Source organism: Benincasa hispida, chromosome 7 (genome assembly GCF_027475165.1).
Source record: "Benincasa hispida cultivar pf3 chromosome 7, pf3_genome.v1.1, whole genome shotgun sequence".
Classification (NCBI taxonomy): domain Eukaryota; kingdom Viridiplantae; phylum Streptophyta; class Magnoliopsida; order Cucurbitales; family Cucurbitaceae; genus Benincasa; species Benincasa hispida.
This window is the reverse complement of record NC_143484.1, coordinates 61084531-61105583: the sequence shown is the minus strand read 5'-3', so window position 1 is coordinate 61105583 and position 21053 is coordinate 61084531. Positions and strand designations below refer to the sequence as shown.

The 21053-nt window shown below is 36.7% G+C and overlaps 3 protein-coding genes across 3 annotated transcripts; 2 read left to right on the top strand and 1 right to left on the bottom strand.

Annotated features, from left to right (window-relative positions):
- Positions 1 to 404: 404 nt before the first annotated feature.
- On the top strand, positions 405 to 2017 carry LOC120080786 (glucuronoxylan 4-O-methyltransferase-like protein (DUF579)). The gene has a single exon (XM_039035414.2). It carries the CDS (start codon positions 813 to 815, stop codon positions 1665 to 1667), a length of 855 nt encoding a protein of 284 aa, XP_038891342.1. The 5' UTR covers positions 405 to 812; the 3' UTR covers positions 1668 to 2017.
- A 1604-nt stretch (positions 2018 to 3621) lies between these two features.
- On the bottom strand, positions 3622 to 14717 carry LOC120080787 (phosphoribosylformylglycinamidine synthase). The gene is given in 5 exon segments (XM_039035415.2): positions 3622 to 3798; positions 3800 to 3889; positions 13612 to 13725; positions 13963 to 14066; positions 14238 to 14717. Coding segments are annotated over 5 exon segments (642 nt in total). The 5' UTR covers positions 14518 to 14717; the 3' UTR covers positions 3622 to 3744.
- A 2711-nt stretch (positions 14718 to 17428) lies between these two features.
- On the top strand, positions 17429 to 19900 carry LOC120080794 (oxidoreductase, 2OG-Fe(II) oxygenase family protein). Its single transcript, XM_039035436.2, has 7 exons — positions 17429 to 17697; positions 17800 to 17951; positions 18035 to 18399; positions 18592 to 18730; positions 18924 to 18990; positions 19111 to 19232; positions 19414 to 19900. The coding sequence occupies exons 1-7, from the start codon at positions 17591 to 17593 to the stop codon at positions 19551 to 19553; spliced, it is 1092 nt and encodes a 363-aa protein (XP_038891364.1). The 5' UTR covers positions 17429 to 17590; the 3' UTR covers positions 19554 to 19900.
- The last annotated feature ends 1153 nt before the right edge of the window (positions 19901 to 21053 follow it).

Sequence of the window (21053 nt, the reverse complement as noted above, 5' to 3'; positions counted from 1 at the left end):
TTGTCTTTGTTTTAGTATATAATCTAACATTACAGCACATTAAAAAAAATTATTTTGGGAAGAACTACATATTAAAAGGTAAAGAGATTTATCCTCTAAATTCTTGGTCAATGATGATATTTTAACCAATTGATCTATGTTGAAGTTAGCATGTAGGAAGTTTAATACAGGGTATTAATGATAATAATTATTATTATTATTATTATATTTCATTGTTAGACGTGGTTGGAATTATATGCAATTAATGTTATTTAAAAAACATCTCCTAGGAAGTAGCTAGGTTATGGTGGCCGTTGTTCATGGCTATATGTAGGTGGATTAGACATTAAAGGATACACATTTTGACTTTATTGGTTACGTATTTATAAATAAATAAACATCCAAATCGAAACGATTAATTTATTTGAAATAAGAGTCCATTTGATTTATTAAATTAAAACAAGAAAATACAGCGACCAGTTGGTATTAATCTAAATTAATTGTGGATGGCTTTGGTAGAAACAAGGACCTAGTTGATACACGTGGCGAAAGGTAACTGGACGCGGAATTTAGAATGGACCCCACAACGGGGAAGAACATCCAATCATCACGTGAGTCAGCAAAACGTTGAATCGAGAATCAATTTTACCAAAGAACCGGTCAACGACCATTGGGTCAAGGCCAAGAGGGTCCTCAAGATAAGGGTATTTACGTCTTTTCAACTACCGTCCAATCGCAACCCGTCTTCTCTAAACCTTTAAACGAACCAAACGCCTCTCTTTGAATTCATTTTGAAGAGCTGAAATTTTTTATTTTGTTCTCATCAACTCCAAATGAAGAATCGATTATCAGCCAAGCCATGGATTCTCGGATTGGCCATAGCCGGCTTAATAGCCGGTTCTTTGTTGATTTCCGGATACATAGGTTTCGTGGACAGTAACTTATTCTGCTCCATTTCCGGCACCGGAGCACCGACAATCACCGGGTATTCCCCGGCGGATATCCAGCTTCAGTCAATAATCCATTACGCGACCTCGAAGACAGTTCCGCAGCAATCACTGGACGAGATCCATATCTCATTCGACGTATTGAAGGTTCGATGTCCGTGCAATTTTCTGGTATTCGGGCTCGGCCACGATTCATTGATGTGGGCGTCGCTCAATCCTCTCGGAACCACGATTTTTCTTGAAGAGGATCCGAAGTGGGTTCAGACGGTTTTAAAAGACGCTCCGATGCTTCGAGCTTATCACGTCCAGTACCGGACGCAGCTTCAGGAGGCAGATCGGTTGCTTTCAACTTACAAATCGGAGCCGTACTGTTCGCCGACGAAGGCATTTCTTAAGGGAAATGAAAAGTGTAAGTTAGCGCTTCATAATCTTCCAGAAGAGATTTACGAGAAGGAATGGGACCTGATAATGATCGACGCGCCGAGGGGGTATTTTGCGGAGGCTCCGGGCCGGATGGCGGCGATATTCTCCGCCGCCGTGATGGCGAGGAATAGGAAAGGATCCGGCGTTACCGATGTGTTTCTACACGATGTTGATCGGAAAGTGGAGAGGACATTTGCGCAGGAGTTTTTGTGCAAGAATAAGTATTATGTTAATGGAGTTGGAAGGTTATGGCATTTCAAGATTCCACCGGCGGCCAATATGAGCGAAGCCGATCGAACTTCGGATCGATTTTGTTAGATCAGAAAGAGGTTTGTTGGAGATTCGCAGTTTCTGAAATTATTTTTGTCTAAAGATAGTTATCGGTCTACTGACCGGCGGTGAGAGAGTTGAAGGGAAAATTTTCTTTGAATATCAATAAAACCCGCCGGAGTCTGAGGTCATGCGGCGGACAGACAATTTTGGCCGTCAACTCCGGCTGTGTTTTCGGACAAAGGAAGAAAAGTAAAAGATTTCATCTTCTCTTAATTGACTTTTTGTTCTTTTTTTCCCCTTTCTGTATTCTCTTTTTTCTTCTTGTCGTCTCCACTTTCCTACCACGTTTGTATAATGATGATATTTCAAGTTAAATTCCCATTTTAAGCCTCAAATCATTAGCTAAACGTATTATTTACATTTATTTTTAATTTGATCGAACTTGCTCAGAGTTTCTTGCTGGTCTTTATGGGAGATTTTTCTGGTGGCGATGATGTTTTAATCTAAATTTCCATATTTGACATTGGTGGTTGATTTCTCTAGCTTAACAACTCAAATTTCCAACCATTAACTGAAGAAGAATTGAATGCTCCTTGGAAAGAGTTCAATAAGAATAGTCATTATCAATATTCTCTTTATGGCAAGAGAAAATTCAAGCCATTATGTGATCATATAACTAACTGCACAATAAAGTGAAAGCAAAATAATGACAGATGTTTTTAGCTTACATAATTCATAAAGTCCAATGGATTTGAAATTTGCATCAAGTTAGGTTAAAATTTCCATCAAACGTTCAAATTGGAAGAGACAGGGAAAGAAAACGGATGTGCATAAAAGACAAGATGGAGCATTTGTTTTGCGCTGTGGTAGCCAAATACTTTATCCAAAAATTTAAAATAAAGGGCTTATCAACAACAAGCTAGCAAACAACGCCAATGGGCAGCCACTATTGTAAATTTAGTAAGAAAATTAGAATTTAGTCTCTATAATTTGATAAAAGTTTAAGTTCATAAATAGTTCTTATAGTTTGATAAAATTCTAAAAAATAGTCCCACTGTAGGGACTAAATTCTAAATATATACCATAGAAACTAAATTCTAACTTCCTAAGTTTGCAATTTAACCTAAAATGAATGAAAGGTGATTAGGTTTGGAAATTAAAATGCAAGAGAAAGAAGTCAGAGAGATGAAGAAAAGATGATGTAGAATTAGAGAACTTTTTAAGTGGAATAATCAAGATATCTAGAAGGATAAGAGTGATTACATTACAAGGACGCGTACAAGTAAACCCTAATTCAAAAACGAGAGTTATAGAAAGTATTTCATACGGTCATCTCTCTTCATTGCGTTGTATACGGCTTGAACCTGGAAAGGGAAACCACAAAACATCGCACATCAGAAGCTCATCCACAAAAAGATTCACCTCAGATCGTTCTCCATCCACATGACATGAATTTCAAAATAATTGGCCAACTAATAATTTTTTCTTTTCAATGCAGCAGATAATATCTAAGTTAAGATTACTTTACGAAAGTCCTTTACTTAGTCCCTAATTTTTTCTTAAAAACTTATTTTAATTCATCAGAAGTTCATTCGTTTAAATTCCAATGAACATCAGAAAAATCTTCAGTGAAAAAGTGACGTGACGATGTAATCTACAATTCTTCTAACATATTTTTCTTTAACCTTCTGTCCTTTTATTCTTCTCTAGCAATTGACCACGTTTAAACCTATAAATTTCTCAATTTTCTTGTATGTTGATGTATAAAAATGTTTGTATTATAATCTACTTGACAGTAAAATAATTCATGCTTTTTGTTCGTTAGTTCCTAACTTAGATTTTAATAGCAACAGTTGAATCCATTCCTTAACTAAAATTTAAGTGATTCAAATGAAATTTGAATCTTCAGTATAATATTAAAAGTTGTAGTAACAAAAGCATTCTTTTTTACATTTTTTTAGAGTTGGGGATTTGGATCCAGGGATGAGATTTGATTAGGCTGGAAACTGTTTATCTACAAAACTAATATACATGGGCCTATTGTTTATTTATTTTGGGGATGGGGTCAACCAAATCAAGAAGCATCATGATCAAACATGTTTGTTGACGGGTGAAGGACATACTATGCTAACAAATTGTAAGGCATCATTAATGAACAAATTAATAGAAGAGAAAGGAGGGACCTGCTCACTGGAAATTACTTGAACCGGTCCAATGTTTACCGAAATGTACTTCCCTTTTGCTGAAAATTTATGCTTCACCTTGCCCTGTAATAAGGAGATTTATTTTTTAGCACGTCAATCAAAGAGGCCGTCCATTTATGATAATTCATGCCCTCATACTTTCATGACGACTTAATCATTAACTTGGTTGAAATCTTTCGAGACTATTAATATACCAGAGATGGAAAATCCTCTGTATATCATTTCATGAAAGAATTGAATATTGATGCCTATTTATAAGCAATGTAAAAAAAAATACTGAAAACAGAAGAACAAACAATAATAAAATAAACTAAAGGTACAACCAAATTAGTTAAACAAAACCTTAATGCGTAAGAATTAACCTGAACGCTAAAGATGGTGGGGACTAAATAGAACTTCATTGTCATCAAGGACAAAGTGAGTAGGTCCACTTTCTTAGCGCATTAACCATCAATATTCGCAAGGATCTACTTCACACCCCTGATGGAAATTTGGACTTTTGCCATCGGCAATTTGTTGTTTTAACTACATCAACCACATACCTCTATTGTCTGATTTTAACAGTAACACCCTGATAGTTCACTCGCTAGAGAAATTGTGTTTGCTCGACATAGACCAACTAAACGTTCAATTTCTTTCATATCTTTCCTCCTCCCTTTTTTACCAAAGATCTTTTTGACATATACAGACGCAGTGTTTCTATCCTACCAGCACAATTCTTCAATGGAAAACCATAACAGGGTGTTCACCAAGGTTACGTTGAATCGCAAAAAACATAATCTCTAGTGGGTTTCTCTCTCTCTCTCTCTCTCTCTCTCTCTCTCTCTCTCATGTTACTTGGATTTAGCTTTTACATATTCGTTCCTGATATCTTGTCATTTTGTTCTATAATTAAATGAAATATGGAAAGCCATTAAAAAGGGAGATAAAGAAAAGACAAAAATCTCGAACATTGTACAAAGTGTTGAAAAAGAGTAGTTATGAAAAAGGAGAGTTAAGAGCTTGCTGTAGAAGAAACAAAAAGCAAAGCATCCTAAAACTCTTCAATTACAATTTATTTCTATCACCACTCGGAAAGATTCTCCTATCCTCTTTACCGAAATCTTCCAATAGAAATCTCTAAAAGCATTACGCAGCAACCCTTCAACTTTATCTTTGAAAGGATTGGCACACGATCATAGAGAAAAGAATCCTGCCACACAAACATCAAACAGTCTCCAAAATATATGGACAAATTATTTCCAATAGAAGGCACCATATGGAAAGGTCATCAACAATTTCATTATCTTTTCTACATGAAGCACACCATCATGAGGCTGCTAATATTAATCGGATTCACGCATAGATTTTATCAGGTGTATTTATCCCACAAAAGAATAGAGTCTACAAAAAAAAGTTTGACTTTCTTGGATAAGTCGGTTTCCAAATAGTAGTTCAAATCTCATTATGAACGGCTTCCTGCATTGGAACAATATTATGAGATAGAGATTTAGAGAGAAACATACCCAAATTCTCCCTTTTCCTATTCACGATGCAAAGAGTCGTTGAAGATATACCATCTAACCGCAGAAGAAAAATCCACTCCTGCACCTCTAAATTTGTTATGCAGGCTTCTTTAGGACCACAAATTATATATACCTATAGACGAAGGGGTAAAAAGGGAATTGAACAAACAACTATGGGAGCAAAAGAAGGGAATATTGAGTAGGGGACCACAAGACGGTTATAAAGGACAACAATGGCAAGGGAGGACGTCAGAGAAGAATTTGGTAAAAAGCTGAGCAGGCTTTTTTGTAGGAGAGGAATGCCCGGCTCTCTCAAAGGTGCCGGGAGTGATATTTTCCATTTTGGGTTGTTAGTCTCGAGAATTTTAGGAGGAGTGCTGGTGTATTTTGGAAAGGGTCTGAAGGGAAGTTTCCTTACGTCTGTATTGAGTCTGAGCATATAAATAAAAGAACGACTACGGTTTTTGCCCTATTATTCTCTGTTCTCTTCTTCTTTTGCTTTGTGTTTTGTTAGCTGTTTTTGTGCAGGGATCGAAGAGCCTTACAAGTAGTATCAGAGCCCGCTTCATCCTAGGCGAACGAGAGCTATGGCTCAAAAACAAATAGAGGAAAGAATGGAAAAAAACGAGAAAGTCTCCGAAATGAAGGAGATGCTGATGGGACTTTGCAAGAACATAGAAAAACTCACGGAGGAGATGAGAAAGAGCAATGTTGCTCGAAAGGCTGAAGAATCGAGAACAACCTAAGGACGATGAATGAAACTTAAGGGGAAGATCGATGAGGCCGATTCAACACCCAGCAATGGAGGGGGAGGAGCCGATAGAAGCAAATACAAAAGGCTAGAGATACCTGTTTTCGCCAGAGAGAACCTGGAATCATGAGTGTATAGAGCTGAGCATTATTTCGAGATCCACGAGTTGTCCGATCAGGAGAAGGTAAAGGTAGCCGTCATCAGTTTTGGGCCAGACAAAGTTGACTGGTTCCGATGGAGCCACAACGGGAAAGCAATCAATACTGGGAGGAGCTGAAGAGGAGGATGTTTGAATACTTCAGACCTACCGGAGAAGGTAGTCTAGGCGCGCGGTTGTTGAGAATAAAGCAAGAGGGGTCGTATACTAACTACATGAAGAAATTTGTGACATACTCGACCCCCCTGCCTGACCTGGCCGAAGAAGTCCTCAAGGATACTTTCATAAATGGGCTGGAACCAACGTTGAGAGCAGAGGTTATTAGTAGAAAGCCAACCACCTTGGAAGAATGTATGCACGAAGCCCAGCTGGTGAGTGATAGAAACATGGCCCTGAAGTTAGTATTAGCAGACCTAGGAGTAGTTGGACCAGGCAAAAAAGAAGCCCAAGTGAAGGAGGGTGGGACGCCAAATAGGAAGAGCGAGAAAATGGTAGAGTCTCAAGCGACAAAACGCATAACATTGCCTATGAAAGGCAACCTCATGAGGAAGGAACTGTCGATGAAGCGTCTCTCTGATAGCAAATTTCGTGACCGACTTGATAAGGGACTTTGTTTTAGATGTAATGAGAAGTATGCACCTGGACATCGATGCAAAGCTAAGAAAAACCGCGAGCTGATGCTGTTTATTACCAACGAAAGAGAAGAAACAACCGGAGAAGGAGAGGAAGGAGAGGAACCGAGAGGAAAAGAAGGCTTAGAAGCCGAGGAGACGGCAGAGATCACGTTGAGATCCATGTGTGGGCTGTCTGCCCAAGGCACGATGAAGTTAAAGGGACAACTGAAGGGTAAAGAAGTGGTAGTGTTGATCGATTGTGGAGCAACCCATAACTTCGTTCACCAAAAGATAGTGAAGGAGTTACAGCTTCCAGTAAACAAGAAGAATTTCTCAGTGATAATTGGGAATGGTGCAACCATACGAGGGGAAGGTTTATGCAGAGCGGTAGAGTTGAAGCTTCCCGACTTGACTGTGAAGGCAGATTTCTTGGTGATCGATCTAGGACAAATGGATCTGGTGTTGGGGAAGTGGTTATGCACAACAGGGTTTATGGGAGTTCATTGGCCGTCACTAACCATGTCTTTCTTGGTAGGGGAATCACAAGTCATGCTACGAGGTGTTCCATCCTTGACCAAGGCAGAAGTGTCCTTCAAAGCATTAACAAAGACCTGGCAAGCAGAGGATCAAGGATTTTTGGTAGAATTCCAGAATTTCGAGTTCAAGAATGAGGAAGGGGATGAGGAGCTAAACGAACCAAATGAAGATGAGGGACTACCAGTCATGATCAAAGCCTTACTTGAACAAAACATGGACATATTTGAAGAACTCACAACACTTCCCCCTAGGAGAGCAGTTGACCACCGCATCTTGATGAGTGCAGACCAAAAGCCAATTAATGTGAGACCCTACAAATACGGCCATAACCAGAAAGAAGAGATTGAAAAGTTATTGGAAGAGATGCTTAAGGCCGGAATCATACGACCAAGCCATAGCCCCTACTCCAACCCTGTTCTCTTGGTGAAAAAGAAAGATGGTTGGTGGAGATTTTGTGTTGACTACCGGAAGCTAAACCAAGCAACTGTGGCTGATAAATTCCCCATACCAGTAATCAAAGAGCTACTAGATGAGTTGCACAGAGCAGCGGTTTATTCCAAACTCGATCTAAGATCGGGTTATCACCAGATCAGAATGAGTGAGGGGGACATTGAAAAGACAGCTTTCAGGACTCATGAAGGCCACTACGAGTTCCTAGTGATGCCTTTTGGTCTCACAAACCCGGCCACCTTCCAATCACTCATGAACCAGGTATTTCGACCATTCCTTCGTAGATTTGTCCTAGTTTTCTTTGACGACATTCTAGTGTACAGTCCAAACATCTCGACTCATGAGACGCATTTGGGAGTTGTATTCAACATCCTTCGTGATCATCGGTTGTTTGCCAATCGAAAGAAGTGCACATTCTGTCAAACCAGGGTCCAATATTTAGGCCATTGGATTTCAGCCCGAGGGGTGGAAGTGGATGATGGAAAGATTAAAGTGATGAGAGAATGGCCCCAACCACAGAATGTGTCCGAACTGAGGGGATTCTTAGGGCTTACAAGGTATTATAGGAGGTTTGTATAAGGATATGGAAGCATCGTAGCCCCCCTTACCAAGCTCCTTCAGAAGAATTCATTCAGGTGGGATGAGGAAGCCACTCGGGCATTTGAAAAACTGAAGCAAGCCATGGTGACAGCTTCGGTATTAGCCCTCCCTGACTTCTCCAAGACCTTTGTGATAGAGACCGATGCTTCTGGATTTGGGTTAGGAGTTGTGCTATCGCAAGAATCGAAACTTATAGCCTACTTCAGTCAGAAACTATCAGTAAGGGCTCAAGCCAAGTTCATATATGAGAAGGAATTGATGGTTGTAGTCCTAGCCGTATAGAAATGGAGACACTACCTGTTGGTGATATCGGACCAAAAAGCTTTAAAGTTTCTAATTGAACAACTAGAAGTACAACCCCAGTTCCAACGATAGTTGACAAAGCTACTCGGGTACGACTTTGAGATCCTATATCAACCAGGCCTGCAAAACAAAGCGGTGGATGCATTGTCTAGGATGCCGGCTTCCGTGGAATTGTGTGTAATGACGGCCCCGACTATAATCGATATTGAGGTAGCGCTAAGAGGTTGAGGAGGACAAAGAACTCCAAAAGATCATTGCCATATTGAAGGAAAATCCAGAGGAAAAACCGAAATACAAATGGCAACATGACCGATTGACATATAAAAATATGTTGGTACTCTCTCGAAGGTCTAGTTTGATTCCATCATTACTTCATACATTCCACGATTCAGTGTTAGGTGGTCACTCCGGGTTCTAAAGGATCTATAAAAGGATGAGCGAAGAATTGTATTGGCAAGGGATGAAGACAGACGTGAAGAAATACGTAGAAGGATGTGAAATCTGCCGAAGAAACAAATGTGAAGCTTTATCTCCCGCTGGTTTATTACAACCCCTCCCCATTCCTTGTCTAGTTTTGGAAGATTGGAGTATGGACTTTGTGGAAGGCTTACCGAAAGCAAGGGGTTATGACTCCATAATGGTGGTGGTGGACTGTTTAAGTAAGTATGCACACTTCATACCACTCAAACACCCAGTCTCGGCCAAGCAAGTAGATGAAATATTTATCCAAGAAGTGGTACGACACCATGGAGTCCCTTTATCAATTTTAACACAAAGAGATAAAATATTCTTGAGTAACTTTTGGAGGGAAATGTTCACGACTATGGGAACTCAGCTGAAAGAAGTACTTCGTTCCATCCCCAAACCGATGGGCAAACCGAGAGGGTGAACCGCTACCTTGAGACCTATCTCCGCTGTTTTTGTAATGAACAACCGACGAAATGGAACAAATGGATAGCTCAAGCTGAACTATGGTATAACACGACCTTTCACATCTTTATTAAGACAACTCCGTATGAAGCAGTCTATGGAAGGCCTCTCCACCCCTAGTCACATATGGAGATAGGAAAACCTCCAACAACTCGATAGAACAACAACTACAAGAACGAGATCTAGCCCTCAATGCCCTGAAGGAAAACTTAGTCATTGCGCAAAATCGAATGAAGAAACATGCAGACAAACACTGAAGAGAGTTGACTTTTGAAATTGGGGAAGAGGTTTACTTGAAACTACGACCCTACAGACAGAAATCCTTAGCAAAGAAGAGGAGTGAGAAGTTGGCACCAAGATTCTATGGTCCTTACCAAGTGGTCGAACGGGTGGGAGAAGTTGCTTATAAGTTAGCCTTACCGGCTGAGGCTGCAATCCACAATGTGTTCCACATATCTCAATTGAAGAAGAAGCTAGGACAGGGCCATCAAATCCAACAGCATTCACCCATCCTGACAGAAGAATTTGAGCTGCAAACGATACCTGAGACAGTCTTGGGAGTAAGATGGAATGGAGACTTAGCTACCAACGAGTGGCTTGTCAAATGGAAGGAGCTGACTGAGAATGAAGCTACGTGGGAAGTTGTCTGTATCATGAACCAACAGTTTCTTCATTTCCACCTTGAGGACAAGGTTCACTTCGAGAAGGGAGGTATTGTAAGACCACAAATTATATATACCTATAAACGAAGGGTAAAAAAGGAATTGAACAAACAACTATGGGAGCAAAAGAAGGGAATATTGAGTAGGGGACCACAAGACGGTTGTAAAGGACAACAATGGCAAGGGAGGAGGACGTCAAAGAAGAATTTGGTAAAAAGCTGAGCAGGCTTTTTTGTAGAAGAGGAATGCCCGGCTTCTCAAAGGTGCTGGGAGTGATATTTTCCATTTTGGGTTGTTAGTCTCGAGAGTTTTAGAAGGAGGAGTGCTGGTGTATTTTGGGAAAGGTCTAAAGGGAAGTTTCCTTACGTGTGTATTGAGTATTGAAGAGGGAGCATATAAATAAAAGAACGACTACTGTTTTTTCCCTATTATTCTCTGTTCTCTTCTTCTTTTGCTCTGTGTTTTGTTAGCTGTTTTTGTGCAGGGATCGAAGAGCCTTACAGCTTCTTCTTTCCAAACTTAAATTCCAATCTCTAGAATGTCATTCCCGCACTTAGAAATGGTTTTATAAGGGGATTGAAGAAGCTCGCACAAAGGTACGAGGTCCCTCAAATCTTTGAACATTTGAAATTCAAAAGAAATGGCAATTTGTTGTGCCTTAATTTCACTTAGTACTTGAGACTTGAGTAGTGTGGTTGTGAAGCTTAAAACAAAGGATACAACAGTTAGGAAGTGTGTAAACTAAAGCTACAATGATGAAGTTTTGAAGAAGGATATGAAAATCAATTAAGTTTGAGCAGCATATGATGCAGCATGAGGCCACCATATCCAATGATCTAAATTTAATTAAAAGAATAGTATACAGTAATAAATGAGTCACCAGTGCAAACTCTTTCAATCAAAGGACATAATCCTTCTGGCTTATTAGAAAACCTACAATTTCTCTATCCAAGGTATAGCTGGTATGTAAGCACTTTAGACTCGGTGTACTTAACCCCAAAGGTGAGCAGTTCACCCTATGACGACCCATCTTGCTAAATTGATTGTAAACCCAAATGGATGTTGAAAGAATTTGATAGCCTTGAACAAATTGGCGATGGTCTATCATAGAGAAAAATCTAATAAGATATCCTAATCACAAAGCCATCAACAATCCCTTTTACAAATAACCCAACTAAAATAATCGACCACCAGGCACCAATTCAACCAACCCCACACCCCACCCCACCCCAGGTAGGGTAGATAGGGACCAACAAAATCCAATCTTCTATTGGGCCCGGCTGAGAAATTGGTAGTAGATACTAGCACCCCAAAAAATTCAAGATCTCCATTTTTTTTTTTTTTTTTTTTTTTTTTTTTTTGCCTAAGCCACCAAGCACCACCTTGACATAAGCCTTCTCAATAACAAGTCTTTTCGTAGGCCCTTCTTTTTGGTCCTTTTAATGATTGCCTACAACCTCCTATGCTGTAAGTTCTGGAATTACGTGTTACTTCAATAGGGACATGGCTCTTAGCCTCTTACATTACCGCAAATATAAAAGATTTCCTATCTGCAATATCAGCAAGTAATCCCTGAATCTTTGGCTTGAAAGGAACAGTAGGGTTTTCATAACCAAAGAAAAAAGTCTCGATCACTAGTTTGATTCCCTCTTTTTGTAGCCCTTTATTGGCATAAATGTCATTCTGTGTGTGTGTAAGCAACGGTTTCATGGATAAGATGAATGGGGAGGAAAGCCAGGCTCCATGGCTTCAAATTGTCAGAAAAAGAAGTAAAACCGTTTATGTTGAAGGAGCATACAATTTACTCTAAGAAGAGCCACAAAAAATAATGGTCCATAAAGCTCCTAAAGGATCTTTTGTTGTTGACTTCTGAAGAACCTACTATTTCTTTCGAGAGCCAGGAGCCAAACCAAGCTCTTACAAAATTAAAGACGAGCTTTCTTGATGTAAACTTGTTACCCCTTACAACGATTGTAGCATTGATACTCCTTTCACAGAGCTTTTTCTATTACCCTTCACACAGGGCTTGGCTTTCCTCTATTTTTGAAATTTTATAGACCCATAAGATTGTTTCCTCAAAAAAAATTAAAAGAGAAGAAAAATAAAGAAGACATATACTATTTCACAAGCCAACAAAAATGGAAACTGAGGGACAGGGAGCCTAGTAGGTCAAGAATCTAAGGTTGTAAACAAGGTTAGATTTCTACAAGAATCCACAGATGTAGGTTGCATTTACACAAGCATTCACTGTAACACGTTTATTACATCAACCTTGATGATGTTCCAAATTCTTCTCTCAATGCTCCTCCTTATTGGGAAGGAATTTCCAGCTCCACTTTGACATCTACCTTAACCAAATCCAAACACATGCCTCCAGGGAAGAAATTAATACATGAAAGGCTTTTGACAAAAAACTCGACGAACTTACTTATCACCTTTAAGCCATTAATCAAACTCACTAGAAAAGATGGCATGTGGGAAACGAGTATACTTTTCTTTCATCCATCAACCAAAAGATGGGAAAAGGTAGAATTTTGATCCTCTTCTTTCAAGTCACTTTAGCATATTTTTCTCCAAAATATATCTTCCTTCAGGCTGTGCAGATCCATCCTATAACTCTCTAGAAATTTCTTTTCTATGCCCACGCTATTCATGAGAAAGACCAGCCATTCCTCTATACCATATGACATATTAAGCTCGGAGAATAAGAACTTTTGCAACTTTTTTGAAGCTCAAATAATGAGCATCCACCTTATCGTTAGGAAATTAGGAGTTTAATGCAGTGACCATCATTGTCCACAAACACAAAAACTTTCACAATAGTTTTTGTTAGCTATCATGTGTGAGGGGTGAGGAAAATGATAGACTTTGCCAGTCCATGGAAGTTGAAAAGAGTTTAAATAACACTTCTAGCATTTTATATTCGGACATTTGCTGTAGTTCAACTTTGTTGGAAATTGTTATAAGACAATCTCGTCCTATTTTGAACCTAGATTTTTTTAATTGATAAGACCTATTGGACTTGGGCTACTTCTTCCAATTTTTACTATCAAGTCACTTGGTATAATAGTTTCTAACTGATATTAATCAGAAATAATACGTCTCCCACTTTTTTTTTAAAAAAAAAAAGGAAATAATATTATCTGGCCTAATTTTATCACTAACTGCAAGCATAAATTTCAATTTCTAAGAAATTCCACACACATGCACAATATATAACGAGACATCTGCAGAATGAAGTGAAAGATATACTCTGTGGAAACTGAAAACAATCACCTCAGGAATTGGTTGTTGGAGGACAGACTCCACAGCAACAACCATAGATTGCACAAAATCATCTCCTCCAGTTCCAATCGCTGTAAAGCCTCTAACACCCGGGTACGAGTTCACCTATCCAATAATCATACAAAATTAAAGGTGATGGTAAAACGACAAAGCAATTAGCTAGATAATGTGATTTTTACAGGTAAATCCACCCTGACTCTTCTACTTATAACTCACTGCAGCAAAGATAGAGAGAAGCAACCACTTTTTTAACCAATAATAATTGACCTTTCACTCAAACATCGAAAGATATGAAGCAGCCATTCCATACATAAATTAGGTAATGGGGCAACTATTCCGTACCTTTTGATCCAAAGCGAGCCACTCGTTAGTAGAATCACTAGTCACTGTTCCTCCAAGTACCATATTCGTGGTATGCCCAACCCTCCCTTCTGTCTTAGATACCTCTGTATCAAGCAATCAAACGGAACTGACTATCAGTTACATCGCGTAAATTAAGAACTAGTCGTGAAATAGAAACACGAACAGGCACAAGCACACACGAGGAATGATACAGAACAAATTGATTTACGGCTTACAATTCGGAAGCCTTGATAGCATAAAGGTCAGGTGGAAACCTGAAATTGCCTTCAAAACAGCCTCCTGAGGAGGGTCCTGGCCATCCTGATTAGAGGACGACGTCGATTGGGTCTCATCGTGGGAGCAATTGAGAACAATTGGTTTAGGAAAGTGAAAACCTCGAGCGGTAATTCTCCTGACATTGCAATACAATCTATGGGTGAAGGATCGCCTGGTTCGGAGGGAGAAGGAGGAAGAAGGAGGAGTGAAGTGAAGGGGTCGCGATGGCTCCGTTAAGAAAATGGATGCAGAACGCATCATAGACCTGGTTGCGGCCATTTGTTGTTCTCTAGCTTGAATTGAGTTCTGGGAAATGCTTGCAGTATGCGAAATCAGAAATAGAGAGATATTTGTTCTTTCCACCGCCCTAACAAGAAGCAATTTGGGGACGATTGGATTTATATTTGTGGTTGCTTAGGACAAGGAACGAAATGGCGGTAAATTTATTTATTTTTCGTTTCTTCATAAATTATCAAATTATCGTATATAATTCTTTTTCTCCTTTTAATATATGGTGTGGCCTGTCCTGTGGGGAGAATCGAAGAGGTTTTCTTTTTCTTTTTCTTTTTCCTTTTCTTTTTCTTTTTAATATATATATATATCTTAATAATGCTTTTTTAACTTATTATGATTATATTATAGATTTGAAAGTTATTAGTCAAATACTGTTGTTTTTATATTCTGTATTTTCATAATGTGATGATTAAAAAAAATGTGAACATTAATAATAAAATATTAGGAGAGTTGTCCTTTCACCTCCAGGTTGATAAAATGGGATCAACAATTAACGAAATATTATTATTTTTTTAGAGTTTGCACAAAAAAACACGATGCATTTTTTAAATATCTAAGAGTAATTTCATTCCTAGTAATGTGTATTATTTATTTATTTATTTATTTATTTCTTTTTGTAGTCACTTGATTGAAAAGTTGTGGTATTATACTTCATCGTGTTGCTCCTACTCTAGGAATGTGGTCAATAATTTGATGTTGGAGAGTTGAAATGGTGGGTTTCACCCCTTCCAAATACCCCATCAAACCATTCAATTTTGGGCTAATAAGAGAAATAGCATTCTCTAAATATTCATTTTGAAAAATAGCATTATGTTTTAGGTTATGAAAAATAGCAAAACTACTTTGAATTTAATTCATTACTAATTATTAGATTACAAAAACACCCCAAATAATATCTACAATTAATTTATTCTAAAGATAACATTGTTTTTTTAAATCATAATAACTTAGATTTTTTTGGTATTTAAAATAGATTTAATTAAAATAAAATATCTAACCTCCTAACAAACTAAAATGTGACGTAAACATTTCAAAATAAAATGACCGATCTAATAACACCAAAAATATCCGGTGATTGAGATAATGAGAACTCATTACATTATAGTTCTTTAAGATTCAAACATAAAAACCCCATTGAAACTCCAAATTTAAAGAAACCCTCAATTGCAAAGTGTCGTTGGTAGGCATAAAATAATTAATTACATTGTAATTCCTTTCCATAAGTCCCCATTTTCCATAATCAAAAGCATTGATGTCATAAATAAACTTAAGGAGGTACAATCGTACGACACAAAGATGCGACATTACAAATTTTGAACAGATTCGTGGGTTATAGGTAATCTGAACGAATTTTTGAACCTAAAGGTGGTATTGGCACCGACAACGACATTTATAAAGTTAGAAAAAAATAAATCAAACCTGAAGTTAGGATCCTCGATTAACCCGTAGACATCCATTCTCAAGTAAATTCTTCTTCAATCGAGCTTCATTATTCTTCGAGAAGTCGTTAAAGAGAAATAAGTATATCCCACTTATGATTTTTTTAAAAAAAAAACTTGTTGTTGAAAAGATACAGTGAGGACAAGAAAAATGTATGGATGCTTATTTGGAAACGATTTGAGAAAACAACAAATATTATAATCGATTAAAAACAATAAAGTTATGAATGCTTATTTGAAATCGATTAGAAAAATAATAAAAATATGGTAATCAATTTGGAAATAAATATTTGATCAAAAAACAAGATTCAAGCCAACTTATATCTTTCTTTTTTTTTTCTTTTTTTTTTTTTTGTAAAGTCAAATTATGTTTATATGAAATCTATAACCATCAAAATTAATTACAAAGTATTTACGAATTATGGAGGGATTTTAGAATTTCGAGAAAATTTGATCACGTGTAATTGATGCAATTTATTTAAAATAATTTCATATATTGCTATTTCCAAATAAAAGTATAATTAATGTCATATATATGAAATTCACTAGGATCTAACCACTCAACAACTTCTAAAAGCAATATAAATTCGATGACTTTTGAGTTTTTAAAAACCTCATAGATTGAGATGATCATAAGAAATTAGTATATGACACATGCTAATTTATTTTACTCAACAATTTATGTCATTCTTTCATTATATCCATATGGGTCAAATCAATTTCCCCACCATTATTATTATTATTTTTTTTTGGGGGGGGTATTTTCTACCTTTTTGTAGTGATATTTTTCAAAAGATTAGACTAAAAATAGCAAAAATCATAGACTTATGAAAAGAAAAAAAACAGTAAAAAACCAAATTATCATCAGACATGATGTTTACCAACTTATAAGCATCTGGGAAAAAAAGAATAATAAGTTTTTTTAAGCCAACAACAAACAACCAAAACGTAGTACTCCTAAATCTCATTAATACGAATAAGAGGGAAAATAGAATATAGAAAATTATCTTTTCAACCAAAAAACAACCTAAAATGATGTCAAAGCATAATAAGCTATAGGAATAACATTATGTCTTTCAAAATAATGATAATAAAAAAAATAAATATTTAGGGAGATGTTTGGGACAAGGACTGTCTTAAGAATAATAACCACCTCTTGCTAGCAATACATACTATTTCAAAACCCCCAATTAGCTATCAACACTATTTGCTATCATGTTTACTATTTCCTTCTCAAACAAAAATATTTTACACCTCAAACACATATTATTATATCCGAACAAAAAGAATAATAACTCGAGACTATAATAGTTTACTCCTTACCCCTTTATTTGTTTGATTTTTCGCCAAAATGAATATATCTTAATAGAATTAATTTTTTTTAAAAAAAAAGAAAAAAAGGTCTAACTCAGGCGGCATAGTTTTCTTTTTATACTATCTAATATCCCATTCTTAACAATAATAACAACAACGATCCAATAATAATAATAATGGTAACGATCACGGACCAGTCAAAACCCTAAGCTGATTATCCCTCTCCCGTCCGTCGTCAGAATTCAGAAGCTCAATCTTACGCCGATCCAGCATCTTACCGGTGACAGCGGATCCTGGTGGATAAGATGTACGGATCCGACAAAGTGACCGACGATTCCGAGCGCACCGCTTTCAGAAGAGCAGAAAAGAAATACAAACTGTACTACGACGATACCTACAAATCTTCGAAAAAGTATTCCTTCACAATTGATCTTTCAGGTTCTATTTCATTCTATTGCCATTGAATTCCTTGCAAGAGACGATGTTTCGAACTCTGTTTTGCGATTGCTCTCAGGAAAAAACTACCGAAACAAGTCGATTTGTCTGAGGTTATCGATTTCAAGTGCATCCTCGGATGTTACAAACAAGATGGTGCACTTCCGCTGGGCGTGAATGCGATTAAGTGCGATCTCGATAGGCCAGTTTTCTGCTTGGAGAATCGTCCTGGTATTGCCGATTCTCCATTTTCGGCTCTGTTTCGATGTAAAATATCCCCAAATTCAGTTGCTCTTTATGTGTTTAACATGTAGGGTTTTATTTTATTCCTGGAGCGTTGAGCTTACAAGAACAATGCCAATGGATCAGGGAGAGTTTAACGAATTTTCCGCAGCCTTCCAACAGAACCAACCACAATGCTATTTATGGATCAATTCAAGACCTGTTCATCGCAGCAAAGGGAAAGAAAGTTTTAGTTGAAGATGATGAAATCTCTGATTTCAACGTTGATTCTGATGTTGAACGTTCCGTCAGCAATGGAAATACTCATAATTGGAAGTTTGTGGAGGAGAATACTGTTTCATCCAAAAGAGGGACGGCCTGTAAATCAATTCCTGCTTCAGTATTACTTCGAAAGTTGCGTTGGAGTACACTTGGCCTACAATTCGATTGGTCCAAGGTGAGTTTAACTATAAAACTCCACATTTTTCCCGTATTATACCAATTTAAACTCTGTTTTGAATGTTTTGAATGGTTTCTACTTGGAAGTTGTATTTTAGGGGACTATTCCAAAACGCTAAAACTGTCAGATTGTCTCTGTTGCTATGTTCGATATGTTATTTTCTGAATTAATCACCTTGTTATGGCATAGCGAAGCTATGACATATCTCTGCCCCATAATAAGATACCCTCTGCGCTATGTCAACTTGCAAAAAGAATGGCGGCTGCTGCAATGCCAACTGGGGAAGAATTCAAGCCTGAAGCTGCAATAGTGAATTATTTTGCTTCAGGTAACCAAACAAAAAATTGTTCATGGAAAGTTAACATAATCTTGCCATTGTTAAAAGATCCCACATTGGAAAAGTTAAGGAACTCACAATCTTAATAAGATACATAGGTTAATCTTCTCATGACCAATTGTTTTTTAGATGAAACTCATGTTATCTAATACCCATGACACTGACACGTTATCGATATTTCCAGGCGACACGCTTGGTGGTCACCTAGATGACATGGAAGCTGACTGGAGCAAGCCAATTGTTAGCATGAGGTATCCTGCTAAGTGCTAACTTATCCTCTTTCAATTGCATTTCTTTCTGATACATTATAAGGACATGGGCTGGTACTGATTCTGCTATCTATTATATCTGCTCGCCTCCACTTCGTCCAGTTTGGGTTGCAAAGCTATTTTTCTTTTGGGTGGTAAGTCGAGACAGGATCCACCCATAGCCATGTTTCTTCGAAGCGGAGATGTTGTGCTAATGGCTGGAGAAGCAAGGGAATGTTTCCACGGTAATGTCTCCTTAATGCTTACTCTTACATCATCTTGAAATGTATTTCTATACCAGATACCTGCACTTGCATTGTCCTTTTGTTTTGTTATCATCTTGGACATCTGAATCAAAATAATGCCGAGTGATTCGTATGTAGATAGATTGTTAACTCCCCAACACATGCTGTTGGTGTCTTGTAGGTGTACCACGGATCTTCATCGATGAAGAAAGTGAAGAAATTTCCCTTCTTGAAAGGCATTTCTCAAATCAAGATGATTTGCACTTTCTGGAATACATAAAAAATTCAAGAATAAACATCAACATTAGACAGGTTTTCTGATTGATTGGAACTGTTGTCATCTTTCAAGCTTCAAGATGGTTTTCGGGTTGCTAGAAATTTTTGCCGGGATGAATGGCGAAGGGAGTGGCTCTGCAAATTCGTAGACAGATGCGAGCAGAGATAGATGACAATCCGATTGCAGACAGAAGATCTATGAAGCATCGATTCAAGTTATGTTTTTGGTTGGCGTTGGATGGGGATACTGCAGAACGGGCACAAATAAAGGATTATGGCGTGCAAGTTCTTTTTGTTTGAACCTCTTTTGATCAAGAGTATACAAGTTTATTTATGAAAAGAATCCAAGATCATATGATTTAAATTAAAAACGACAATTGTATTCTCCTCTATTTTTTTTTCCAATTTTTTACCATGGTTTTCATATTTCTTATTTCTTAAGTAAAAAAAGTTGAATTTTTAGAGACTTTCTAAAACAATAGTTTTTTAAAAACTAATTTTTTTCTTTAATTTTCAAAATTTTGGTTGATTTTCTAAAATATTAATAGAAATTAGAAAGTATATAACGAAGTAAGAATTTAGAGACGGAATATATATTTATAAGTTTGATTTTTAAAAACTTAAAACTAAAGGGTTAGCAAAAAATGCTCAACGATTCTTCTAAGCTAATGGTGTTCGACCTTTTTTTGTCATTTTTCTAAATGAAAATTTAAAATTTGTTGTTTGTCTTGTCAGCCATTTATTTGAGGGAAATTGGAGTGTAGGGCGGAATTTGATTTTTCAGAAAGAAATAAGAAATATGGCAACTCGTGTGACATGTATATGATCACAAATTTCTAAATCTTTGATTTGTTCTTGCCTTGTTCGTAAATGTTGTTGTTGGTTAACCTAATCTCTATATTTTTATTACTATTTTAGATTTTATTTAACTACTTTTTGAATTTAACTCACTTCAATAAAACATCTAGACTTTTCTATCAAATTTATATTTGAAATATTCATATATTATTAAAACTTCTTTAATGAATTAGCTGTATATTTCTCACATTTTTAATGTGTATATTTCTCACATTTTTAATATATTAGTTGTATATGTTATTTTTTATATTATTTTAACCTTTTAGAAAAAGAAATATCACTTCCTAAAAAATGGTCATGTGCTCCATACATTGCCATAACTTTTGTATGTTTCATTTTGCTATAACTTTACCATTAGGATTTGGTTTATAATACACCAATCTCTTCCTCATTTTTCCTTCTTTGAAATTTAAATTTATTTTTAATATAAAAAATTAGATTTTGATAACTACTTCACGAATTGATTTAAAATTCAAATTAGCTATTTGTTTTTATTTGATTTATTCGAAAATATTCAGAATTAATCAATATTTAATTTGTTTATCACCATTTAGATTTTAAATTATAATACATCTTTAGATTTTATATTATTTTATTCATTTTTTATTATTCTAAATTTGGATTATTTTTTTTTAAATTTAATTAGGTTTTACGGAATATTTTATACAAATTATCATCTAATAAATT